Genomic DNA, 24,872 nt, shown 5'->3' with positions numbered 1-24,872 from the left:
GCAGTGCCTGATAACACATGATGCCTCCTTCCAGGGGCCCCAACCCTGGAAAGTAACTGGCTGTTGTCCCCGCCGCAGACGCCCGCTGCTTACCTTGTAATATCCCCTGTGTAGTCCGGCCACAGCCTTGAGTGTCTGGGGGCTTTTGCTAGCCAAAACCCCCAGACGCTCGCCGCGATCCCTGGCGCCATGCCAGCGTCTTGCGCCGTCGGGGTGGCAGCCTGGGCGTCCACTGAACAGCCCATGCTGACCTCTAGTAAAATGAACTATCTTCAGGGGCTGCCTCTGCATCCCCCCTTGAGGTGATCAGACTCTGTGCCGAGCACCTATGAAACTGAGGTGCCTTGGCATGGGGGCAGGGTATAGGAGGGGAGCCCGATGCATCCTGGGAGCACAAGTTTAACTATTAGAGGTGCTCGACGACTGACGTAATCAGACTATACCCCAAGGTCTCCTGTGGTCCCTATGGACCCTGCAGTAGAAAGCCGTGATTTTTTACATAACTATAGAGGTAGCTTTGGATGGCTTTAATTTGCATCACCAGTCCCCCAAAAGCGACAGACAGCCCTGGGAACACTTGTCGCTGCTACCTACTCATGACCGCAGCTGGAAGGAAGAGTGAGAGAAAGGGGGCTGTAGGAACGGGCAGTAGTGGCAAAGAGGCTGGACGTGAGTGTTCGATGGGCCGGTCGTGAGCAATAGAGAGGCAAGCCATCAGCGTGAGCACTCTATTGGCAGCAAATGGGATTTCTGGATGAGTGGAGGACCAAGACTCCAGATGGGTGGCAGCCCTAGCCACTGGGCTACCACAGTCTTCCAGGGCGCTGTAGAGGTGTACCACCCCCTGATAGTGTGCCCGGCAAGATGTCAGATACAAGTTTTTTGTCTAGGTAGTGGAGTGGAGGATTAAGTTGTTTCCAGAGGGAAGAAATTGATTATTTAGCTGCAGGCAATATACAGTTGTGACTTTTCTTACTGTTGCTTCAGGTGTGCCAAATAGTCCCTCTTGTCACACTAGGTTCCGTGTGACCTGGAGTGACATAACTAAATTGTTATCTTACACTGATGAATTAGATTTGCAACATTTGTACATCTATGTGCGACGGAGACTGAATCTGTGTAAAAAGGGCTCCAATGTGAGCAGCCACGTCTATTCCTCATGCCAAGTTCTGCGCTTCATCTGCAACTTTCTATGTTTTCAAAATCAATTAATTTACCATTAAAGTCGCAGCCTATCGTCTTTAGTACACTGAGTAGCTTTTTGCTGCTTCTGCAATGCGACCAAGACGCAAAATTTTAAGAAAAATATGGTACGCTACTGTTCTCGGAGCATGTTAGCCATGCTGGGTGTCTTGTGCCATATGGCATATGAATAACACGTGAGGACACATCTGTACATATGTGATACTAGCTTCACAAAGTGGCGAGAGAGATTTTGAGTAGAAAGAACTACCCACAAATCCATTGTTAAAATAAGGAAATCTTCAGACTGGTCCATTAGTTGTTGGGAACATTTTACTTACATATTGGGGGTAGAGTTCCAGCAGTAATACACTTTATACGCCATCTTATTAATCAGTGTGAATACTGAGACACGGATGTATTCACCTTAATCTCCTGCTGTGTGTTTTATTTGAGTGCGTCTGTGTATATCTATGTCCATCTGCTAGAGTCCCTGTGAGCTCTAAGAGTCACTTTCAGTTGACATAAAGGTAGTCAATCAAAGCAATGAGAAAGACAAGTCAGATGCTTGGTTACATAGGGAGAGGAATCAGTAGCAGAAAGAACTAGGCTACACAGTAACTAAGTAATTCTGAATAAATCACTATATGCTGTGACAATTATGTGTTCTGTAAAGAAACATGAGAAGTATCACTAAAACATCTGTTGGCACAATCATGTGAAAACAAATTGTTATTAACTGAACAAATGCCAGATTGATGGGTCCGGTTATACCAATGGTTACTAACCAATTAATCCCCCACCTCGTCTAGCACGCAAATATAAAGAATAGTTTCCAAATAACCTTCTATATCCCAAGCTTGCATATGCATGTACACTGGTGCACTAGCCTATACTGCAATACTATATATCAATAATATATGACAATGATGTACGAAGATACAACATAAAAACATTACTAAAAGCTTCTTTTAATGCATTAAACATGAAAATGTTCATTCACCCTCTGTATTATATATTTAGTCCATTTTACACACTTGCTGTCCACCCACGCACCCTACAGACTTAAATAAAGCCTGAAGCAAACAGTCTTCCCATGTTGCTGCTGAACCTGGAGCAAAGATGAAACCACCAGCATTTTGTGTACAGTATCCATTTAATTTGGTTACTGGGCACCTAATTTGTACAACACATCTTGCAACATAAACAATGTATCTTCCAATCTGGTAGTTTTGCATTTGGATTACCACAATTAAATTGACATAATAAGGGGCTGCTTCTTGAAGTTAGGTATTGTAAGGAACATTGTATCACTTTAACAAGAGGTCTACTATTTCTCAGGTGCAGAAGAGACATGTACTAGCTTTATCCAGTCGCCATCTGGTTCCATTGGTCAAAAAATATGAGAGGCAAAGGGCAGCCAGTGCAACAAAACCAGAACAATCCTATGAAAGGAATATTTGACATGTATGAGCTAAGTACATATATTATTAGTATTATAGTCAACAGAACTAGGTGATCAAACTTTGGGGGTAAATTTATGAGATTGCACAAATGCAACTGTAGAAAATGTAATTTTTCCAATGCAGTCATAATATAAAAGCATACTTCTTGATATCAATCAGGGCAAAATATATAAACGGTTATGGTTGGAGTAAGAAACAAAACGCAAAGGGTCATATTCAATTCTTGGGAATATACCGCCAGACATTACTCTATTATTGTTATTATTGTAGTTGAAGGGTATGCATTGTTAAAATTATTCTGATCAAGAAGGAGTAAGAACCTGGTCTTTTAGGTGTAGATAATGTATTGCTAGGCATCCAAAGCAGTATGGAGTTTGTATATTCTCCCTGTGCTTGCGTGGGTTTCCTCCGGGTGCTCCGGTTTCCTCCCACACTCCAATAATATACTGGTAGGTTAATTGGCTCCCCACATAAATTAACCCTAGTGTGTATGTGTGTGCATGTGATAGGGAACATAGAGTGTAAGCTCCACTGGGGCAGGGACTGATGTGAATGGTAAGATATTCTCTATGTACAGCGCTGCGGAATATGTGTGCGCTATATAAATAACTGGTAATAAATAATAAAAAATAAATAATAATAATATCAGCCTCTGCTCCAATGAAGATTTGCTACCCACATAAAAGCTAACCTACCGCAATGTTTTTGCAGTGGCAGGAAACTGGAGCACCTAGAGGAAACCACGCAAATACAGTGGGAATGTATTGCTCAACATAAGCCAAATGAGTAAAATAAATAAATATAAATAATATGAGATATGGTAAGAACTTACCCTTGTTATCTCTATTTCTACGAAGTCCATAGGGTTCCACAGGATACCTTGGGGGTATAGGCGATGGCGGCAGACATCCAGGCACCACAGAGTTAAATTTTCAGCCTCCCAGGATGCACTGGGGTCCCTCTCCTATACCCCGCCCCCGAGCCTCAGGCCACTCAGTTTCGTTACAAGCCATAGGCCGGAGGAGGAGAACAAAGAGAGAGAAGACAGTCTGGAACACACAAGAATCACATTCTCACCAGAAGGAGACGGAGAAACCGGTGACCAGATCAAAGCCCATCTGCAGTACAGGTGCGACAGGGCGGGAGTCCTGTGGAACCCTATGGACTTCGTAGAAATAGAGATAACAAGGGTAAGTTCTAACCATATCTCATATTTTCTACTTCAGGGTCCATAGGGTATCCACAGGATACCTTGGGGATGTCCCAAAGCAGTATCCTTTAAGGGTGGGGACGCTCCTGTGCTGTAAGGAGAATCCGCCGCCGAAAGGAAGCATCCTGAGAGGCGAAGGTATCAAAAGCATAATACCTTACAAAAATATGGACAGATGACCACGTGGCTGCCAATCACCGCTGAGGCGCCACGTCGAGCTGCCCACGAAGGACCCACAGACCTAGTGGAAGAGCTTTAATAGAGGATGGAACAGGAAGACCTGTGAATCCATCCTGCCAAAGTTAGCGTAGTGGCAGGCCAACCCTTTTTATGGAAACCAGAAAGGACAAAACCGAGAGTCTGATTTCCTAAATGGACTGGTACGGTCAACTTAAATTCTTAGCGCCCGTACCACAGCCAAATAGGCCTCACCAGCAGACAGGACTGGGGAAGTAAAGGCAAGCACTGCCCTGTTCCTAGGAAAGATGAGAAAAAGGGAGGTCTACATGACAGAGCCTCCCATTCTGAGATCCTACTGGCCAAATTAAGAGCCAGAAGGAATACAGTCCTAGCAGTAAGCCATTTGAAATCCACTGAGCCCAGTGGATCAAATGGCGGTCCTCAGAGAGCCCTAAGGACCACAGCCAAATCCCAAGGAGCCACAGGTGGAACAAAGGGATGCTGAATATAATGTACATCCTGCACAAAGGTGCGGACATCAGGAAGAGTAGCAATCCTACACTGAAACCGTACTAACAGGGCAGAAACCTGCACCTTCAGGTAAGCAAGGCGAAGACAGTTATCTAAGCCCACCTGTAGGAAAGCCAACCTCTGGATATCCGGAATACCCGAGGAGCCTAGCCTCTAGGGCGACACCTGAAAGAAAGTATACCATACCTAATGGTAAATTCTTGCAGATAAAAACTTCCGAGCTCTTAGCATGGACAGAGCCCCTGTTAACTATAGAGCTGGAAAAACTCCTAGACCTTAAGAGGGCAGTCTCCACCGCCACACCGTCAAGGACAGACAACCCAGGTCTGGGTATCAGCCAGGATCCTGAGACAACAGGTTCGGGCGTAGAGGCAACAGCTTCGGAGTGTTAACTGAAAGGCTCCGAAGATCTGAGTAATAGTACCATCTGGCCTACACTGGAGCTATCAGCAGAAGCGTGCCTCCTTCTTGCTATTACTGGAGGAAGAAGGGATAACGGAGGGACGAGGTACACAACTTGGAAGGTCCACTGGACCTACCTACGTCTATCAGAAGAGTCTCATCTCTGAAAGGCTCCACTTGTTCACCAGAAGATTGAACACCTCCTGATAAAGAGGACATTTCCCTGAATGCACGTCTTGACGGCTGAGAAAGCCTGCTTTCCATCTGAGGATTCCTGAATGAACACTGCCGATGACGGCAGGGATATAGCCTTCCACCCAAGCCAGAATTCGGGACACCACTGTTAGTGTCGCCTGACTTCGGGAACCTCCTAGGTGGTTTACATAAGCCATCATGATGGCGTTGTCAGACTGTACCTGCACGGTATTTCCATGGAGGACCTGTCCTGCATGCTGGAGAACCTTGAATACTGCTCAGAGTTCTCAGAAGGTTATGGGAAGCGCAAAAACTACTGGTGTCCACCTGCCCTGGAACAAGTGTGGACCCGTTCCTGCTTCCCAGCCACGGATACTGGCGTCCGTCGTCAGAAGGACCCTGTCCGCAATCCCAAAGGGGGTGCCCCTTGTTTAGGTGAGCTCTCTGCAGCCACCAGGCCAGAGAGAGACAAACCTCCGGGAAAAGCCTATTGACTTTATCCTATGGGGCAACCCATCCCATCCGGAGAGGATCAAGTTCTTTAGAGGGTTAGAATGAAGCTGGGTACTCTCCACCATGTCGAACAGCGACACCCTGGAACCCAGGAACCACATTGCCAAGTGAATAGACACTTGGCGACTCTGCAGGCAACTGCGTACCTTTGCCTGTAATGCAGAGATCTTTTCCTCAATCACAAAGATCCACAGATGTTGGGATATGGAGCATCCTCTGTGAAGAATCAGAGAGGACCATTTCCAGTTTATCAGTCAGCCCTAACGTAGCAACACAGATATTGTCCGTTGCATATGGCACTGAAGTATCTCTGGAGACCGTGGTAACAACATGAGGTCACTCGGATAGGGTAACAAGCGGACCCCCTGCATCTGCAGGTGGGCTGCCATAACTACCATGACCCTGGTAAACCGTGAGGCGCGGAGGCCAGACCAAGGGGCAATGCCAGAAACAGGAAATGCTTATCGACCACTGCAAACCTGAGGAAAACACTGGTGTGCTAAGAAAAGAGGGATATTCAGGTAGTCAACCTGAATATATCCAACACCACCACAAAATTCCCAGGCTCCATTGAATGATGGAATGCAGGGTCCCCCTCCCGAACCGAGGAACCCTTAAGAATTTGTTGAAGGATTCGAGGTTGAGAATGTCCTGGTAAGACCCAATGTGTGTCTGTACCAGAAAGAGGATGGAGTAATACCTCGTTCCCCTTTGGGGCAACGGAATAGGTACTATAACTCCTGCCTGGAGCATAGAGTGTAACACCCTCAAAAATTACAGGGCCTTGTCCTGAATTGACAGAAGACATGTAACGAAAAACCGTCTGGGAGGCTTTTACCGGGAGGAGAGGACATACCTTCAAGAAAATACTTCTCTTACCCCAGTGTCCGTGGTGGTCAGACACCAGCACTGGGCGAACTGGAGAAGCTGGCCTCCAACTCTGTGGGCTCATGAGAGGAGGCCCGTCCCTTGAGGCTGAAGGCTTATAGTCCAACTTGGGAGTAGGACGTCTTGTACTCCAAGCCTGTTCTTATGGCTGAGCAGATTTCCTGGCTAATGACTGTCTTGGAAAGCTGTATTTTAGACTTACCCTGGCCTCACAGGGCCGAAAAGACAAAGCCCCAGACCCTGATGGGACTGTAGCCGATGGCAGACACGCAGACGTAGCTGCTGCCTGCAGGGCCACAATTGCGTCCAGACGAGGGCCAAACAGGACTTGTCCCGTAAAAGGCAAAGCATTCCAAATGGAATCTGCGTCTGCTTTCCAAGAGCGCAACCACAGGGAGCGGCAAGCCGCTACTGCTGCCGAGGAGATTCTGGAAAGGAGTAGGCTATATGTAAAACCGTCTCATTATGAACGTGGCAAAGTCTCTGAGAATTTGCCACTATCCACCTGCTCTGCTGGAGAGTCAGCGTGCAGAGATCCAGTTACCTACTCAGTATTCCATGGCTCTGGCCCCCTAGCACACGGCCATAGCCGGCCTGGAAGCCCCTCCAGCAAGGGAATATTGGATTTTAGATATATTTGCACCTCCTTCAAAGAGGACCTGGAGGGCATGGGCAACGTAGCACTCCTCACTAGGCGTGTAACATGAGAATCTACCCGTAAAGGTAACTCCCATTCGGAAATGTAATTATCCGCAAAAGGGGTATGCAAAAGGTCAACAGTTTTTGAGGCTGGAACCGCTTACCCGGATTTTCCACGCCTCCTCTAAATGATCCACCTGACCAGATAGAGGAATTACAGTGGCAACACCCTTATCCTTAAAGAAGGCATATTTGGATTTAGCCACGGGGGATATGTAATAACCAAAGCCGCACGGACTGCCCGTAGAAGGCCAGGTATATAGACTTTAGACCCAGACTACGCCTCCTTTGCACTAAGGGGCTCGTGTCTGAAAAAGTCAATAATGTCACCGTCATCAGACGTCATGTCTTTACCCGTCTGAGACCCGAAAGGCCGTTTAGAAGGCCGAAATGGTGACTCCCCCTGTAAAACGTCCATCAGGTGCTATACCATTTGGACAATAAATTCACCCACACAGGCTCCTGCGAGACCTGGGGGGGCGAAAAACAGGATACACTGGGGTACCATCAACTGTCCAGGGAACCCTGCATGTGATGAGTCCACCACAGGCTGCGATAACCCCTATGGGGAAACGCAGGGGGCGTTGCCCACAAAGGCTGTAAGCATCTTAGCCAGCCGAGGGCGGTCCCCTTTTTTGTGCAGGCACAGTGACAGAAATGGGGCGTGATATATAATACAACATGCCCTCCATAAACCCTCAGCGTTTACATATCCCTCCGCTAACTGCACATTATAGCTGGAAGAGGATATCCTCGTTCACTTTCCGACATGAGGAGTGTGAACGGAGCGTATGTGACCTCCCACACAGAAAAACCACGTTTACTGTGAGGTAATAAACACCCTGCAACACCGCACCGCAAGGGCTGTAGCAGAAGAACAGGGATAGGAAAAGGCTGACAGTCAGAAATGAAAGTACAGGCAAACAGCGCTAGCATTTAAGTCACATACAATGCACAGATAACATCCTGCATTACAAGCACTGCGATCAACTACACAGACCAGAGCCTGGTAGGAAACAGTGCTGCATACACTGACCTTAATTGAAGGAGAGGTATGCGGGGGACCCGGACCGCAATGGCATCTGTATCAGCTTCCAAGAGCGTTTGCCATCCCCAGCACATGTAGTGAGAAAATGGCCACCGAGGAGCAGAGAGAAGGCAGGGCCCGGGGGAGGAGCGCTGACACAGCCCGCTCAGACCGCTGTGGAATGGCACTGTGCAGCGGGGGAGACGCCGGCTGTGAGATAGGGAAGGCGTTCTCCCCTGGCGTGCTATTAACCCCTGGGACGCCGCGCTGTACCGCACATGCTGCGGCCCGCTGTCCGTGGTGGTCTAGTGGAAGGCGCAGGATCAGTACCTGGCCCCACCCGCAGCCGGTCCCCAGGGAGCCCCCTGCCTGGGGACCAAACAGGACTGTGTTACCGGCGGGTGCCCACCGCGGGACCCCGCCGCTTACCTTGTTCCCCGTGCATCCGGCCACAGTCCAGGTAGCCGGGGATCACCGCTAGCTGTGACGCCAGCTACCTACCAGCATCCCCGGATCAGTACCGGCGTTCTGGTACCGGCGGGGTGTAGGAGTGACAGCATGGACGTCAATACTGACTGTCCTATGCTGGAGCACTCTAGTTGTGCAGCCACAGCTGCGAAGAAATATTCAGGGGCCTTAAAAAGACCCCCCTCTGTACGGTGCGACTGGTCCAGCCAGGCACCTACGAAAACTGGGTGGCCTGAGGCTCGGGGGCGGGGTATAGGAGAGGGACCCCAGTGCATCCTGGGAGGCTGAAAATTTTACTCTGTGGAGCCTGGATGTCTGCCGCCATCGCCTATATCCCCAAGGTATCCTGTGGATACCCTATGGACCCTGAGGTAGAAAAAAAAAAATAAATAAAAAAAAAAAAAAAAATATATATATATATATATATATATATATATATATATATAAAATATATATATATATATATAAAATATATATATATATATATATATATATATATATATATATATATATATATACACATACATACATACACGCACATATATACACATACATATATACATATATATATATACACACACACACCAAAGGATACAAAGGGTAGGAGACGCCAATTTATTCTAGCTTCAGTTGAATTCATATTAACGCACAATTATTTCACTTTTGATAAGTTTTTTCTACAGGTGATGGGTACCGCCATGGGCACTTTGTTTGCGACAAGCTTTGCAAATCTATATATGGGTAGATTGGAGGAGTTAATGATTTGGAATGGTCCATTGGCGCGAACCTAGTGCTCTATGGTCGGTACATAGATGATATGTATTTCGTTTTTGATGTTGATTCACAACTGGCTGGTTCATTTGCACATTATCTTAACACCAACACCTTTGGTTTAAAATTCATTAGCACTATGCACAGGACATCTATTACTTTTTTGGATATTGCCCTCTTGATTAGGGGAAATACTGTGGTCACATCTACTTATCGCAAGGAAGTTGACAGTGGGAACTTTCTCAACTATGGCAGCTGTCACTATCGGCCGTGGTTGAGAAATATTCCCAGGAGTCAGCTATATAGGACTAAGGCGTAACTGCTCAGATACAGATCAATTTAACATCCAGGCTAATGACTTGTTGAGGTCTCTCTATGTACAAGGATACCCTTTGGATATCCTGGATTCTGCTTTTAAATCAGCCATGAATAAAGATAGGGAATCTTTACTTAGTATGGCTGATAAGACCAATGGTGTACAAAGTGTAGACAGCTTTGATTTAATATGTGTGACTAAATAGAACTCCTTTTCACAGGATCTTAAAACAGTCATCAATAAGTATTATCCAATCCTAAAAACTGATAATATACTTTCTACTTGTTTGGAACAAAAAACAAAAATCATTTTCAAGAAGGCAATGAACCTTCATAGGCATTTAGCACCAAGCAATTTTAGATCTAAAGCTATTTTGGATGGTAGACCTAATAACTGGTTGAACAACTATTCCCACATAATGAGAAAGGGGAATTTCAAATGTGGCAAGCTTGGTCGTATCACTTGTCAGTTTATGATAGACCACTTGAATATGATTTAAGCCTAGTGTTCTTGTCTATCATTTGATATACATAACATATGTCATTCTTCAGTTAATGTTATCACTTGCATCTGTGGTATTCAGTACGTGGGAAGAACGACCTGCATGTTACACACACACACACACACACACACGTTTCTTGGAACATAGAAGGAATGTTCAACAAGGAGTGAAAACTCAGTCTGTCACGACATGTTAGATTACAGCATGGGGGTGATGTAAAAGTTCTCCGTGTACAGGGAAATGAGCATATTAAAGAAACATCAAGAGTTGGGGATCGTTTCAATCTATTATGTAAAAGAGAGGCCTTTTGGATATTTTCATTGGGGACGCTATTTCCGGGGGGTCTGAATGATTGCATTGAGCTTAGTAATATTGGTACCTAAGGACTTTATGCTGTAGCTTAGGAGTCTTTATTTAATTATAGGCTCATCTATAAACAATAAAATAACCTTTGTTCCTATTTATGATGAGGGATTATCTGTAGTTGATTTATTATGGACTCACTAATGGTTGATAATGATCATCTACATATGACATACTATTGGTGTTAAAGTTAAGTCCACAATATCACATTAGGGGACACTGAAGTATCATTTTCCATCAGAATATTAATGGATAGACAATCGCTCTTCTCTGCCCCCCCCTCCATTTTTTCATAAAACATTCACCCTTTGGTTAGTCCTATAGGACTTGAACACTGATTCTTCTGGTTACAGATTTATGGTATTAGTCTGCTGCGCCACAGAGTTTTGCCGCAGTGCAAGAATGAAATATGCTGGGGTTATTTACTTATGCTTGATAACATTTACTGATCAGCAATCAGAAATATCAGTTTTCCATCTAGTATAATGTTTATTGTTATTAAGAAGATAATAACATCTATTTTTAAAATATAACCTTCTATATAAAATAAGTGTTGACAGACCTCTGGTGGGATTCGAACACTGGTTGTCTGGTCACTGGTCTATACTACTAGCCTGTTGAGCCACAGAGCTTATTTGCTTTATAAGTTTTAAATATGCCATCTATCTAGACACCTTTACTGATTGATAATCAGGTACACATGTTCTGATCTAGTATGATGTATATTGTTAACTAACTCTAGAATAAGTGTATTTATCTTGAGCTCTCTCTGATGCCATTGCATTTTATTAAAACATTTTATGGGAATATAAATGTTCTTTAAGATGAATTCATTGTATTGTTAGCTATGCTGGTGATTTGAACAATTATAATCACCTAGGATTAATTGTTATGCAAAATGACAGTTTACTGTGATTGGACACTGACCGTTTAAATAACTGGTCTGACTGAGCCACAATTTTATCTTCTGAGGAAACAGTTGTATGGTCTAATAACGGAGAAACGCTTTAAGTTTGTGGACTTAATACTGGCTGCTTAACAAATGGATCTGCTTAACATTCTGGTGCTACGGATGTAAAAACCTCCGTTTTTTATGCAAGAGCCGTGACTTCTCATATCTGGGCACTGATGTGCTGCTCCCACTGCCGCTGACGTCATCACATTGGCAAGCGGCGATTCTGATTATCAGACGGGGAACATAATTCACAGAGGATTGCCCTACCACCGGTACTATCTGGGGACTTTGCCTTTGCTCAGGATTTCTCCAAGAGTGGTGAGTTTATATGGATGCAAATCATACTAACACACTGGCTCTGCTAATCAAGTTTCTATACCACTAGTTGATTTCCACGGGATCCTTTGAATTACATTTTTCAAGCGATTGATAAAGGTCCTTAGGGACCGAAATATCAACAGACCGATTAAATATGTGATGAATTTAACAGAAGAAACATATTTTTGCACAAGTGGCGAGTGCCTTCTTTCTCCTGGACTGAATACAATTGGGCCTTGTGTCCTTAGGAGAAGCACCACCTGATGTTTCCAGTGCAGTCCCTTCTGAAGAATGAAATATATATATACACACATATATACACACACACGCTCATTTGGCTTATGTTTAACTTAATTGGGTAGTGTTTGCAGCACTACTATTGGGAGCTGCTATATAGCTAACAATTGATTATTATTGTATTTTATTGGTTGCGCCTAATTTTTATACTTCGAAATGTATTGCTGTTTGTAAATAAGCTTGTACCTGGTGCTGCAGGACAGCAATGCCAAACACTATGTCACTGTGTTGCATGTGCAAGTAGCATTTAAGTCACTTTTTAACACAAAATAGTGTCATTATATTTAGTTTACTACAAAAAACAAAAACAAAAAACAATGATTCGGCACTTAGGTTTTACTAGAATATATATTTCTTCAGAAACTAGAGAAGGATTTTGTCTTCCCCTCTACCAAAGAAGTACCTCAATAATTTGCCTATAGAGAATGAAATATAGCAGTAATCAGAAATGTGGTTATACTGGTATGGCGTATTTACTATGAAGTAATAGGATTAAAAAAAATGAGAAAGAAGTAATTCATTACAGACAGCATAAACCCTGCTCGGCACGGGTGTGGATTATTAGATCGGACACAACTTGTTCAACCATTAAATGGTCGAGCATGTTAGTTTGACATGTAGTTTAGATAGACAAAGTATAGATCGACAGTAACAATGGTCGGTCAGTAATATACTCGAAAGGGACATTCGATCGATATGCAATATATCGAATATGTAAGATCAAAAGGTATATAAGGGCGACACAACGTAGATCGACAACTAACAGTTAGACAATGTTCCAAGGTTGAAACCAAAAAGGTAGACAAATAATACACAATAAGACACCACAAAAATAGACATAACAGAAATCAGACAGATAAAAGATCGTCTAGTCCAAGTCCAAGATTGATGCCAACTAGGTCGACAGTTGATAGATCGACAGATAAAAGATTGATACGTTACTTTTAGACAATACAAAAAGGTATACATATCCTACACGCTGCACGGTAATAGCGCATCCCCCGACGCTACTTTCAACCGTGGAACTACAGGTGCCAGCCAGCCATTTCATCCATACAAGTGGATGGCAATGCTAGCCCCAACGTACACCTTGCAGGCCTTGTCCCTAATTGTTGGGCAACACCATGCGCTGCAGTGCACCCCTTCATCAACCCCCTTTGTGCTCCCCGCTATCCTGGACATGGGCGCATCCGTCCAGCTCATAGTGCATCTCCCAACGCTACTTTCAACCGTGTAACTACATGTCCCAGCCAGCTCTTATCCATGCAAGCGCTCCTGGCAATGCTAGACCCAATGTACACCTAGCAGGCCTTGTCCCTAATTGGTCTCAATAGGAGCTATTTAGCATCTTTGAAAAAGTGGTGAAGAATAGCATTTTAATACTTAAAAAAAAAAAAAAGTAGTCCCATCAATTTAAAGCTTGATTTTAGTGATTTTGAGCTATGCTTGCACCCATTTTCATGTACCCCAAATTTGATGGGACTACTTATTTTTCCAAAAAAAAGTAGCAAAATGCTATTCTTCACCACTTGCTCAAAGAAGCTAAATAGCACCTATTGAGGCCATTTAAAAACCCTAAATACCTTCAGCAGGGCTATTCAGGGGTACGGGCAGCGTCTTAAGCTAGACGGCTTGTTATTGCCAGGGAGAAGATGCCCCAGGTCCAGGCGCCAGGCTGCCATCTAGCTTAAGACGCTGCCGGGCAGAGTCTTAATCTAGATGACTTGTTATTGCTGGGGTGAAGATGCCCCCAGGGTCCAGACGCCAAGGAATAGCGGGGAGCACAGGGAGGGGGGTTGATGAAGGGGTGAACTGCAGAGCATGGGGGTGCCCAGCAATTGGGGACAAGGGCTGTAGGGTGGATGTTGGGACTTGCATTGCCAGAAGCGCTTGCAGGGATGTAAGGCCTGGCTGGGACCTGTAGTGCCACGGTTGAAAGTAGTGGCGGGGGATGTGTTATTAGTGGGGCAGCATCTAGGATGTATACCTTTTTGTATTGTCTAACATGTCGATCATTTGTCGATTAACTGTCGACCTATTTAGTTTCGATCTAGGACTCGTCGATCTTTGATATGTCGATCTATTAACTGTCAACCTATTTATATGTTGATTTATTAACTGACCACCTATTTAGTTTCGATCTTTTATTATGTGTGTTGTCAATCTTCATATTGTCCGTATGTTATGTTTCGATTATATGTAGTGTTGATCTCGTGTTTGACGATAGAGGTGCGGTCGATCTATAGTACCTGTCGACCTCGATGGAGTCGATGTACGGTGGTCGATGTATGTACTGTCGATCTAACTGAGATCGATCAGACAACCGGATACCGCTTGGCACACAGTGCAGTTGGGGATTTTGTGCTGGTTTATTTGTATAAAGTACATTTTGCTCCCCTGAAGGGATAAAGAGTTCGCATGCAAGGCCCTGTCAATTATTTTGCCAGCCACACATGTAACAATACAAAAGGAAATCATGGAAAATAAATTAGGTTCTCTAACCTAATAGTATGTACAGTGCATCCGGAAAGTATTCACAGCGCTTCACTATTTTCACATTTTGTTAGGTTACAGCTTTATTCCAAAATGGAATAAATTCTTTTTTGTCCTTAAAATTCTACATACAATACCCCATGAAGGCAACGTGTAAAAAGTTTGAGATTTTTGCAAATTTAATAAGAAAATAAAAAAAAAAAACACTATTGTAGAATTTTGAGGACAAAAATTAATTTATTCCATAACAAAATGTGGAAAAAGTGAAGCGCTGTGAATACTTTCCGGATGAACTGTAACTCAACTGCACTCATGATACTTAAACTAAGGTGTTGTAAAAAAGCTAGGGAGCTGGAGGCACAGAAGAAATTAATCCAAAAATAAAATTTTTTAGAGTGGAGAGACCATTTAAAACAAACAGTATTAAATCTCAATGAACATGAGATAGAAGTACTGCCTAGTAATATGCAAGTAAAATAAACCAAAACACTAAATTTAGGCTAAACTAATATTATGAAGAAATAGATATAAGCATGGTAATGGTGCATACACATGGTAAGATTTTTCTTCAGATCTTAACGATAACGATTAAAAAATTCGTTCAATCGATATCTGAAGGAAAATGTTACATATCTGTCAGATGAACGATTTGAAAGATGCGCGTTCCCGATGGTCGGATAACGATATCTGAAATCTGATGTGTTTGCAGACAGACTTGGACGATTCCATTCATTTTAATGCAGTCAAAAATCGTTCATAGTTCAAATCTTTGGTAAAATCGTTCAAATCGTTCATCTGACAGATCTGACCGTGTGTATGCTCCATAACAGTTTGTAAGGCATTACACTTACAGAGTATGTAAATAAATAAATAAAACAAAACAAACATATTTAAGATCCAGTCTGTGGGAGTTAAAAACAACGTTAAAAGCATACATAGGGATCAATTCAATTACCCGCGACAGTTGGGAGTTGGCGTTGTCACTGCGTTAAAATGCCAGCAAGGGCACCACATCTCACAGACCTCGCGGCCCACTCTTATCCCGAATTCGCGATTTTTGCCTGCAGCCCAATGAAGCTGCAAGCAGTTTTGAGCGATTTCAGGCTGCCGTGCTAACTCGCGGCGTATTTGTGGGTAATTGGATTGACCCCACAGAAACAGAAGCTGTGAAGCAAATGTATCCCATAAATGCCATATCAAGGGTCTGATTCTTACTAACAGCAAATACACCTATCCCATGCTGGGTGCACAAAATCTGTCAGAAATAGGCGCCCCGATGGTGTACTGTACATACATTCATAATAGTACGTAACTCTGGCCACACACCCACCAATACTACCATGAATCAGATCTCTTGCGTGTGTTCGCAAGATATCTGTCCAGTAAACACTCAAACACCCATTTCACAGAAAGAGAGAACCAGCCATGCGTGAAGCCTCCGACAAGATGCGTATGCATGGTGCTGCATATGCACAGTTTGCTAACAATTATGTGCGACTTAGAATCAGACCCCAAGTACAAAACTTTAGGTGCCTATACACTTGGCGATGTACGCACGATCCGACATTGTGTCAGATATCCCCTTGAACTCTCCCCAGCAGCTCCCCGGCAGTCGTGGGTACGATTTGGTGTTAAAAACTGTCCAATGTGACAAATGATCTATCGTGCCTCCTAACTATTCCAGTGCATCGTGACGGAGATTGTCAGATCTGCCCTACAGCACGGCAGATCTGAAGATGCGATGTACGACCTGCGGGGACGCACATCGGCATCGTGATTGGACACTCATAATTTGGGCATATTTTACACGATTTGTTGTCACGATGCGTTGTCATCGGGCAAATCGTGTAAAATATCGCTAAGTGTGTAGGCACCCTTTTCACTGCAATGAGGGTACAGTCAAAAAGTTGAGCAGAATACATATTAAAAGACACTTACCAGGTCAATGCCAGGGCTTGCAAAATACAAAACAGAATTGCCAGGCCTTTCTTCTGCCACTAAGGGTGGAAAAAAAATGTTAAAGTCAAACCCATTGTGCTCAATTGAATGTAATTTCAACTATTGGTAGACACAAGAAGTAGTCATGTTAAAGCCCCAACATATGGCAATATGGCTGTTGTCAAATTTGACTTTACAGGTATGTAGACATGACTTGGCTATTTTGATGGATTCAATCATGTGATGAGCAAACACACAGGCAAACGCACACTGGATTTACCACCCATCGTAAAAGGACTTCTGATGTATCAGGATAGCTTGTCTTTTTAGACAGATTGCGAAATGTGGCCAATTACATCTAAAGACACCAGTTAGCTGTCAAAAGTGTTAATAGAATGCGGTTACACAAAGAACCCGCTACCACAGCAGGCTTACTATTCACTGATCACTTCTATTAATAATTTAAATAAAGGGAAGGTTTCAAAAATCCATATTAAATGACTACTTAACTCAAAAAATAAACACTATTAAAAGACACAATTAAAACAGTTTACTGTTTCCTGTGATTTACACTTTATTATTATTTATCTTTATTTTATATCTGTACACTTGCCAAGGTACACTACTGTAGAGATCCGAAAATCAAATTATTGGCTCCACAGTGACCGTGTATTTGGAAGAACTAAAAGTTGAGAAAGCAGGGAAAGAACAAAGAACTCAGGCCCTGATTCAGAGCCGGACGCTCTGACAGATCGCTCGCTCTGAATCAGGGACGTTTTTTTTTAGAATGGCCTCCTGGCCGCTCGCATAGCTATGGGTGACCACCCACAGCTATAGCGAGCGGCCATGATGATGGTCGCGATTGTCAAGACCATTGCGACCATCGGGCTTGCGACGAGACCCTTGTGGTAGGGTCTCGTGGCCGCAAGCCCCAGAGAGCTTTCGGCTCAAACAGAGCCGAAAGCTCTCCCACTGACATCACTTGTGATGGCAGTGGGGCCGCCCTCAGACGGTAGGCGTTCACATGGGAACGCCTGCGTCTGTGCAGCCACCCCCTGGCCCGCCCACCAAAGGGGGTGTGCTGTCGACGGATTGCCCATCTCTATCCGGGTCTCGCGCATGTGCACGACGGAGTCGGATCCATTGTGTGCATGCGCTCTGGGCCACCATCGACCCGGTTGCGAGTGCTCAGCGCTTGCGACCGGGTCTGAATCAGGCCCACAGTCCCAACTTTCTGTGTGGAATAGTAGTTTAGTTACCCTGAAGTAAAAGATATCAAATTGTAAAATACAGGTAATAAAATACAATAACTGGTATCACAGTATAGGTTACCTGCAGAAAAAAGCAATTTGCAATATTTACCTTATAAAAAGTATGGAGGTTAGTGAGTGGCCCACTGGTTAAATATATATTGTCATCCAACCCCTCTTTTTTTTTTTAACTGCACCTTGATGATCGACACATTCTAAACCTTTACAATAAATGGTACTTCCTCAAACTGACCTGATACCTTACAGGTTGCTGAGTCTCTCTGGGACATTCTGCACTAGACACCGATCTCTAGCAACACTTGTTGCAAAACCTTGATTGGGATGTTTCAAATTCAGGAAAACTCCTTATTTAGATTTAAAAAAAGGCCAAGCATACTGTATATAATATCCCATTCCTTGAAAATATTTGGCATTTCAATAAGATATTAATTATACTCATTTAGCACATAGGATGATAGAATATATTTTTAATCCAGTGTGACCACTACATACACTGTGAAATACTGTACCACCTACCTGTATATGTGACTTACCCAAAATACAGCACATAAGGTACAAATTAGACAGAGCTGTAAAGAAATAGAAAATAAGACATTTAACAGCCAAACAGAACAGATACAATCATATTTACAGTATTTACTGAAGACTTACTGTACTTTGCTCACTCATATTAATGAGCCATATGGATTTTATTTCCTTATCAATATAAACTCCCATATATGAAGACATCCTGCTCTTCCACATGGAAATACTGGCACCGATAGAAGTGCTTCACTCCACTGAAACTGCCCTGGCCAAAGTCTCCAATGACCTGCTTGCAGCCAAATCCAGGGGCCACTTCTCTCTGCTCATCCTCCTGGACCTCTCTGAAGCCTTAAATACCATGGATCATACTCTCCTCCTCCGCACCCTTCAGACCTTTGGCATCTCTAACACCATCCATGCCTGGTTCACCTCTTACCTCACCAACCGCTCCTTCTCTGTGTCTGCCTCTGGCTCCACCTCCCCCCCTTCCAATTGGTGTCCCCCAGGGTTCTGTCCTGGGCTCGCTGCTCTTCTCCTTGTACACCTCTACACTAGGAGAACTCATCAGCTCCTTCGGCCTCCAATACCACCTCTATGCCGATGACACGCAACTTTACCTCTCCTCTCCTGAGCTCTCCACTTCTGTCCTCTCTCAGGTATCCAGCTGCCTCTCTGCCATCTCTTCCTGGATGTCCGAGCGCTCTCTGAAGCTCCACACGGACAAAACCGAACTCAGCATCTTCCCCCCTAATAGAGTCTCAACTCCATCCAATCTCGCTATCACTGTTGACAACACCATCATCTCCCCTGTCCTCCAACTTCACTGTTTGGGTGTCACCCTTGACTCCACACTCTCCACCCCCCATATTCAATCTCTGACACAATCCTGTCGGTTCCAGCTACGCAACATTGCTCGCATTAGGCCTTTCCTCTCCCAGAATGCTACCAAACTGATTATTCATTCATTAATCATTTCTCAGCTTGACTACTGCAACCTTCTCCTTACTGGCCTCCCACATTGCCATCTTGCCCCCCTCCAGTCTGTTCTCAATGCTGTAGCTAGACTTATCTTCCTCTCCCGCCATTCCACTTCTGCTGCTCCCCTCTGCCAAAACCTTCACTGGCTCCCATTCCCCTACAGAATCCTCTTCAAACTCCTCGCCTTCACATACAAGGCCCTCTCTATCTCTACTGCTCCCTACATCTCCAACCTCATCTCCTTACACACTCCCTCCGGTCTGCCAATGACTGTTACCTCTCCTCCACCCTGGTTACTTCATCTCAAGCTCGTGTCCAAGATTTTGCCCGTGCAGCCCCCCTCCACTGGAATGAGCTCCCTTGCTCGATCAGGCTCTCCCCCACCTTGCAGAGCTTTAAATGTGCACTGAAAACCCACCTGTTCACCAAAGCATACCCTGCCACCACATAACCATGTTACCAGGTCTCTGTCCCTCCCGCCTCAGCCATCTCTACCTTGCTTACTTCCTGCACTCAGGTGCCCCTCTACACACTCATGCCATCTGTCTGTCTCCCCTAGATTGTAAGCTCCTAGGAGTAGGGTCATCCTCACCACTGTCTCACAGCCTTCTTCTCTAGCACTTCTATGACAACCTTCTCCATACACAGTACAGCTCTGAAGGTGAATTGTGTTGCTAATTGTTACTTGTGTTGTTTATATTTTGGTTACTGTATTGTAATGTAATGTTCTGTGTACCATTATCTGTATGTATGGCGCTGCGGACCACTTGTGGCGCCCTATAAATAAAATGTAGTAATAATAATAATAATAATAATAATAATAATAATAATAATAATAATAATAATAATAATAATAATAATAATAATAATAATAACAACAACAACATAGAATATATGCTGAGAATAGGAATCCAACTGTGGAACTGTCCTTCTCGGTCAGGAGCTCACCTCACTGAGGTAAGTGTCATTAATCGACACTCCCTATTTTCTATGCCTGTCCTTCATAGTGCTTATTCATTTCCAGAATATATATATATATATATATATATATATATATATATATATATAAATAAAAAAGAATTAGGCTTAGATGTACATTGAGAAACCCATTGCCCACATGCCTCTGGCAATGTCGACTAGATGTCAGTGCCAGCATTGTGAATAATATGTCATACCAATTTCTAGTACATATATTCCTTATAATAATTGTTCTATTATTCAGTGCCTATATCGTCAAAGAAAATGTCTAACTTAATGAGATTCAGTCAAGGGTCCGGTGAGTGCGGTTTTGTAAAAAAAAAAAAAGCTTTAGGAATGTGGCTCTATCGTTAACATGTCATCCAAGCTGACACTTTTTCAACTAAAGGTTCAATACATGCTGTGGTTTTATCACTATATCTAATCAAATTTGTCCATTTATAAATTATTTAAATTTATTTAATTGATATAGATAATTCTCACTGGGACTCCCATGGGTCTAAGTTTTTATTAGGAGAGTTACTAAATTTGCGCTAATTCAGACTCTTGATGCACCCCAATACAAATAACAGGTTAAGAGAGGGAGGTGTAAGGTTCAAATAACTGATATACCGTATTTGCGACTTGAAAGTATGGATATGGTTATGACAAAAAAAAATACATCAAAAAAGTAATTTCAGTTGAATGTCACAGTTGTTCATTTCAAAATGATGTTAAATATATTAAAAGGTATGCGTTTAGGATGCCAGCGGTCGCTGGCATCTCCACTACAGAATCCCGGCGAGGGTTAATTAACCTACGCCGGGAGGCCGGCGCCCAGAATCCCGATAGAAGGGATGCCGGTCACAGATAGCCCCGGGGGGGGGGGGTTGGAGGGTTAGGTTTAGGGTTCTGGGGGGGGGACTTAGGGTTAGCCACCCCCCCGGAGGTTAGGTTTAGGCTAGGGGGAGTGAAGGTCAGGGTTAGGCACCCCCCCCCCCCCCGAGGGACTTAGGTTTAGACGGCGGGGAAAGGGGGAGTTAGGTTGTTTAGGCACTTAGAAGGGGGATTAGGGTTAGGCACCCTAAAGGAGGATTAGGGTTAGGCACCCTAAAGGAGGATTAGGGTTAGGGGGCAGATTAGGTTAGGTACCACTTACCTTTCGGACGATCGGGATTTCCTTCCACGTCGGGCTGGCGCTGCCGGGATTTGAACCGCCAACCATGCGGCTGGCGGTGTAACAACGATTTTTATTAAAATATTGTTCTGGCAAAGGGAAACCTTTTATTTAAGCATTATAGTTTACAAGTTTAAAGGCGCATATCCACTACACGATAAATTGGATGATTTGAACGATAACAATATCGTTTCCAATATCTTGCAGTAGATATGCAGTCAACGACCAGCGATGTGCGCTAACATTTTGGGTCCATGGCCAGGAAACTCCCCAGATCTTAATCCCATTGAGAACTTGTGGTCAATCCTCAAGAGGTGGGTGGAGAAACAAAAACTCACAAATTCTGACAATCTCCAAGCATTGATTAGGCAAGAATGGGCAGCCATCAGTCAGTATGTGGCCCAGAAGTTGATTGACTGCATGCCAGGGCGAATTGCAGAGGTCTTGAAAAAGAAGGGTTTTGGCCATGACTGTATAGCTTCCACAGAACCCTGTTGTAGAGCTGTACATACAGTAGTGTGTTACTACTATTGATAATTTAGATGAGTGGGGGTGTAGGGTGGAAAAATGCTACCATTTCTTCATGCAATGAGAATGTAAAGATATAGAACATGCCACACATTATGCACAAGCATCTAACATTTGAATGAAAATAAAATAAAAGTGTGAAATACTCACCAACATAACTATTGTAGCAATCAATCTTGTAGGTTCAAACATCTTTTTAAGTTGCTTAAGTGGCCCCATAAGAAAACAAGTGCTGGTGAGAGTCAAAGAAAAAAAAAAAAAATCAGATTGTCCAATTTTTACAATATTTATAGACTTTAACCAATATGCAGACAAATTACCTATAAAATAAATAAAATAAAATCCATTATGTGGAAGATGGTGATTTTGTTCAAGGCAAATATTTGGCAAATACTGCATTTGAACAAGATTATGAAAATTTAGGCTAATAATTTAGTAAAACTACAATGGAAATCTTCTGAAGCTCCTGGACACCAACTGACATTAAAGACAATCCTGGGAGCATACAGGGAGATTCAATTCAGCAGGAGTTTGGGAGTGCAAATTCGAGACAAATATCGCACACATCACAACTCATTTTCATGAAACACGCTCCCGCCCTTCTAGCAATTCAATTATAAACGTCCATTTCCGGGAATTGCAGTAATATACAATGAGGGACCAGGGAGAAGTCTATGAAAAAAATGGGGAAATCGCCCTGAACCCCCCCCCCCCCCCCCCAAAGTGCCAAACAGGATGGCAGAACAGCATTAGAATGTGGTTAGTGGATGGCCTTAAAAAGGTGTCAAATGGATTAGTTTTTAATTTTTTAAGTAATGGTGGAAAATGACACGCAGCAAGTGTTCTTGAGCAAATTAAAGTCTGTACAGTATTCGGGGGTACAGAAAATTGTATTTTATGTCCTTTTTTTATTTCAAGTGTTTTAAAACCAGATTGCTAAATGTTGGAAACATTTTTAAGCCACACCTGCAAGTTCAAAAGCACTTTCCCATAAATGCATCAAACCCCCCCCCCCCCCCCCCCCCACACACACACACTTCCATACCTGTCCCAACATCATTTACCCAATTTTTGGGCTGCTTAGGGAAATTCACCTCAAAAAGGTCATGTCATTATTGGCCATGTTGTGCTAATTTAAATGCCTACATATGCCTGATTATTCATTGTGAAAGGTGTAACAGGGCTTCTGTGTCCCTGCATTTTTAACTTAAAAATAAAAGATTTTCCCCACCTTTTCCTATGTTCAGGGAGGTGCAAGGGGAAAACATGATTTTGCTATGAAACTTGTCCAGGAGTTTGGAATTGAATTGCAAGATTGCTGAGATTACCATTACCCACAAAATCACATCGCCAACATTAATTTCTGGAGAAGATAGAAGGGGTTGGCAAATTCACCGCCGGACCAGGTGCGCACAGAGACAATACAACCCTACCACTACTTCTCCTTCCTTATTTGGCCAGGGGTCTTGTGAACTGCACAGTCCAGAAACAATGCAGCAATGTAAATATGTTTCCTACCACCCTGTGGGTCAGTCTGTTTCCCTACAGTTTTGTATGCGTGTCTCTGCCCTGACACACACCATGTGTACCTCTAACCCACCTTCCAATTTGACTGTGCCACTCCATGTGTCTACCCGTCACTTTCATCCTCTTCCTTCTCTTATAGCATCGACCTTACAAATCCATCTGATCCCCCCCCCCTCCACCCATATGCTCCAACTCCACTTTCCCCTCTACAAGTCTTCCTATCCCCCTCTTCTGGATGTTGAAGGTAGAACCATGGCTTGTGGCAGCTTATCAGAAGTGGCGTGGATGAACGGAAGCACAACCATACCTCACAACTGAACCTAAAGATGGCATGTGAGCATAATTTTCTTTTATTAAATTATTGGGGATTTTTTTTCAATTCACATGGTTACCGTCAGTGATAAAACGGCTATCACTAGCAGTAACCACTGTTGGTGGCAAGGTTGCCTTGCACAAGGATGCCGAGTCAAACAAGTATCTCTGCAGTACTTGCAACACTAAAAAAAAATGATATTTTCTTTAAATGCATTATTCTTTGAATTAAGCCTTTTTTTAATCTTTGTTACAGGACACATGGGGAGACTTGATAGAATGTGGGAAGGTGTAAAGAGAGTAAAGGGCATGGTGAGCACTTGAGTACAGTGGTTGGTGGCATCACAGCATGTGCCTTCTGTGGGCACCAGGGTCATACCCAGGATTTGTACACGCGTCGATCCCGGGTGCGACCCGGCTGAAACCCCTTTTAGATTGGTGTTCCGACCAGTCAATAATGCCGGGTCGATTACGTCACCACTATCACTGCTGAGCCGGCGCTTGGAGACCTGGGTTAACTGTTCAACTGGGCCATTTAACACTGCACAGAAACCCGGGTTGCTGCGCGTTCATGTGCAGTAACCTGGGTTACTTACTGGCAGTGTAAAAGGGGGACAATACAGTTGGATATTTGACTGGAAAACAGAGGAGAGCCCAAATACTGCTGACAGAGTTAGTGATTGAACTCACATAGCTTTCAGGAAAAGCAGTGTTCAGCCTGAGAGCTGTTGGAATCAATTCAAATGAGGTGTCTTCCAAAAAAATAGCAGCAAGAGAGGTAAACTGACCCCTTTGTTAAGTTTTTACCAAAATCTCTCCCTTTCCTCACCAATAAAACCAGAGTTCAATTCACCAGCATCGAGAATGTTATTGAATTGCAGAA

At 43.7% G+C, this 24,872-nt stretch overlaps 1 protein-coding gene across 4 annotated transcripts in view; it reads right to left on the bottom strand.

Annotated features, from left to right (window-relative positions):
* SFT2D1 (SFT2 domain containing 1) overlaps nucleotides 1-24,872 on the bottom strand; it is a 102,685-nt gene that overhangs the window by 18,194 nt on the left and 59,619 nt on the right. For all 4 annotated transcript variants that reach the window (XM_088472525.1, XM_088472523.1, XM_088472522.1 and 1 more), the window contains 3 exons: nucleotides 22,301-22,382; nucleotides 18,519-18,554; nucleotides 16,715-16,773 (listed from right to left, as the gene is read on the bottom strand). In XM_088472525.1, the coding sequence (XP_088328651.1) occupies nucleotides 16,715-16,773; nucleotides 18,519-18,554; nucleotides 22,301-22,382 (177 nt within the window). The remainder of the gene's footprint in view (nucleotides 1-16,714; nucleotides 16,774-18,518; nucleotides 18,555-22,300; nucleotides 22,383-24,872) is intronic.

This window comes from Taudactylus pleione, unplaced genomic scaffold (genome assembly GCF_031769625.1).
Source record: "Taudactylus pleione unplaced genomic scaffold, aTauple2 ptg000125l, whole genome shotgun sequence".
In the NCBI taxonomy this organism is placed as follows: Eukaryota; Metazoa; Chordata; class Amphibia; order Anura; family Myobatrachidae; genus Taudactylus; species Taudactylus pleione.
The sequence above is the reverse complement of the archived record's forward strand: the minus strand, read 5'-3'. Positions and strand labels throughout refer to the sequence as shown.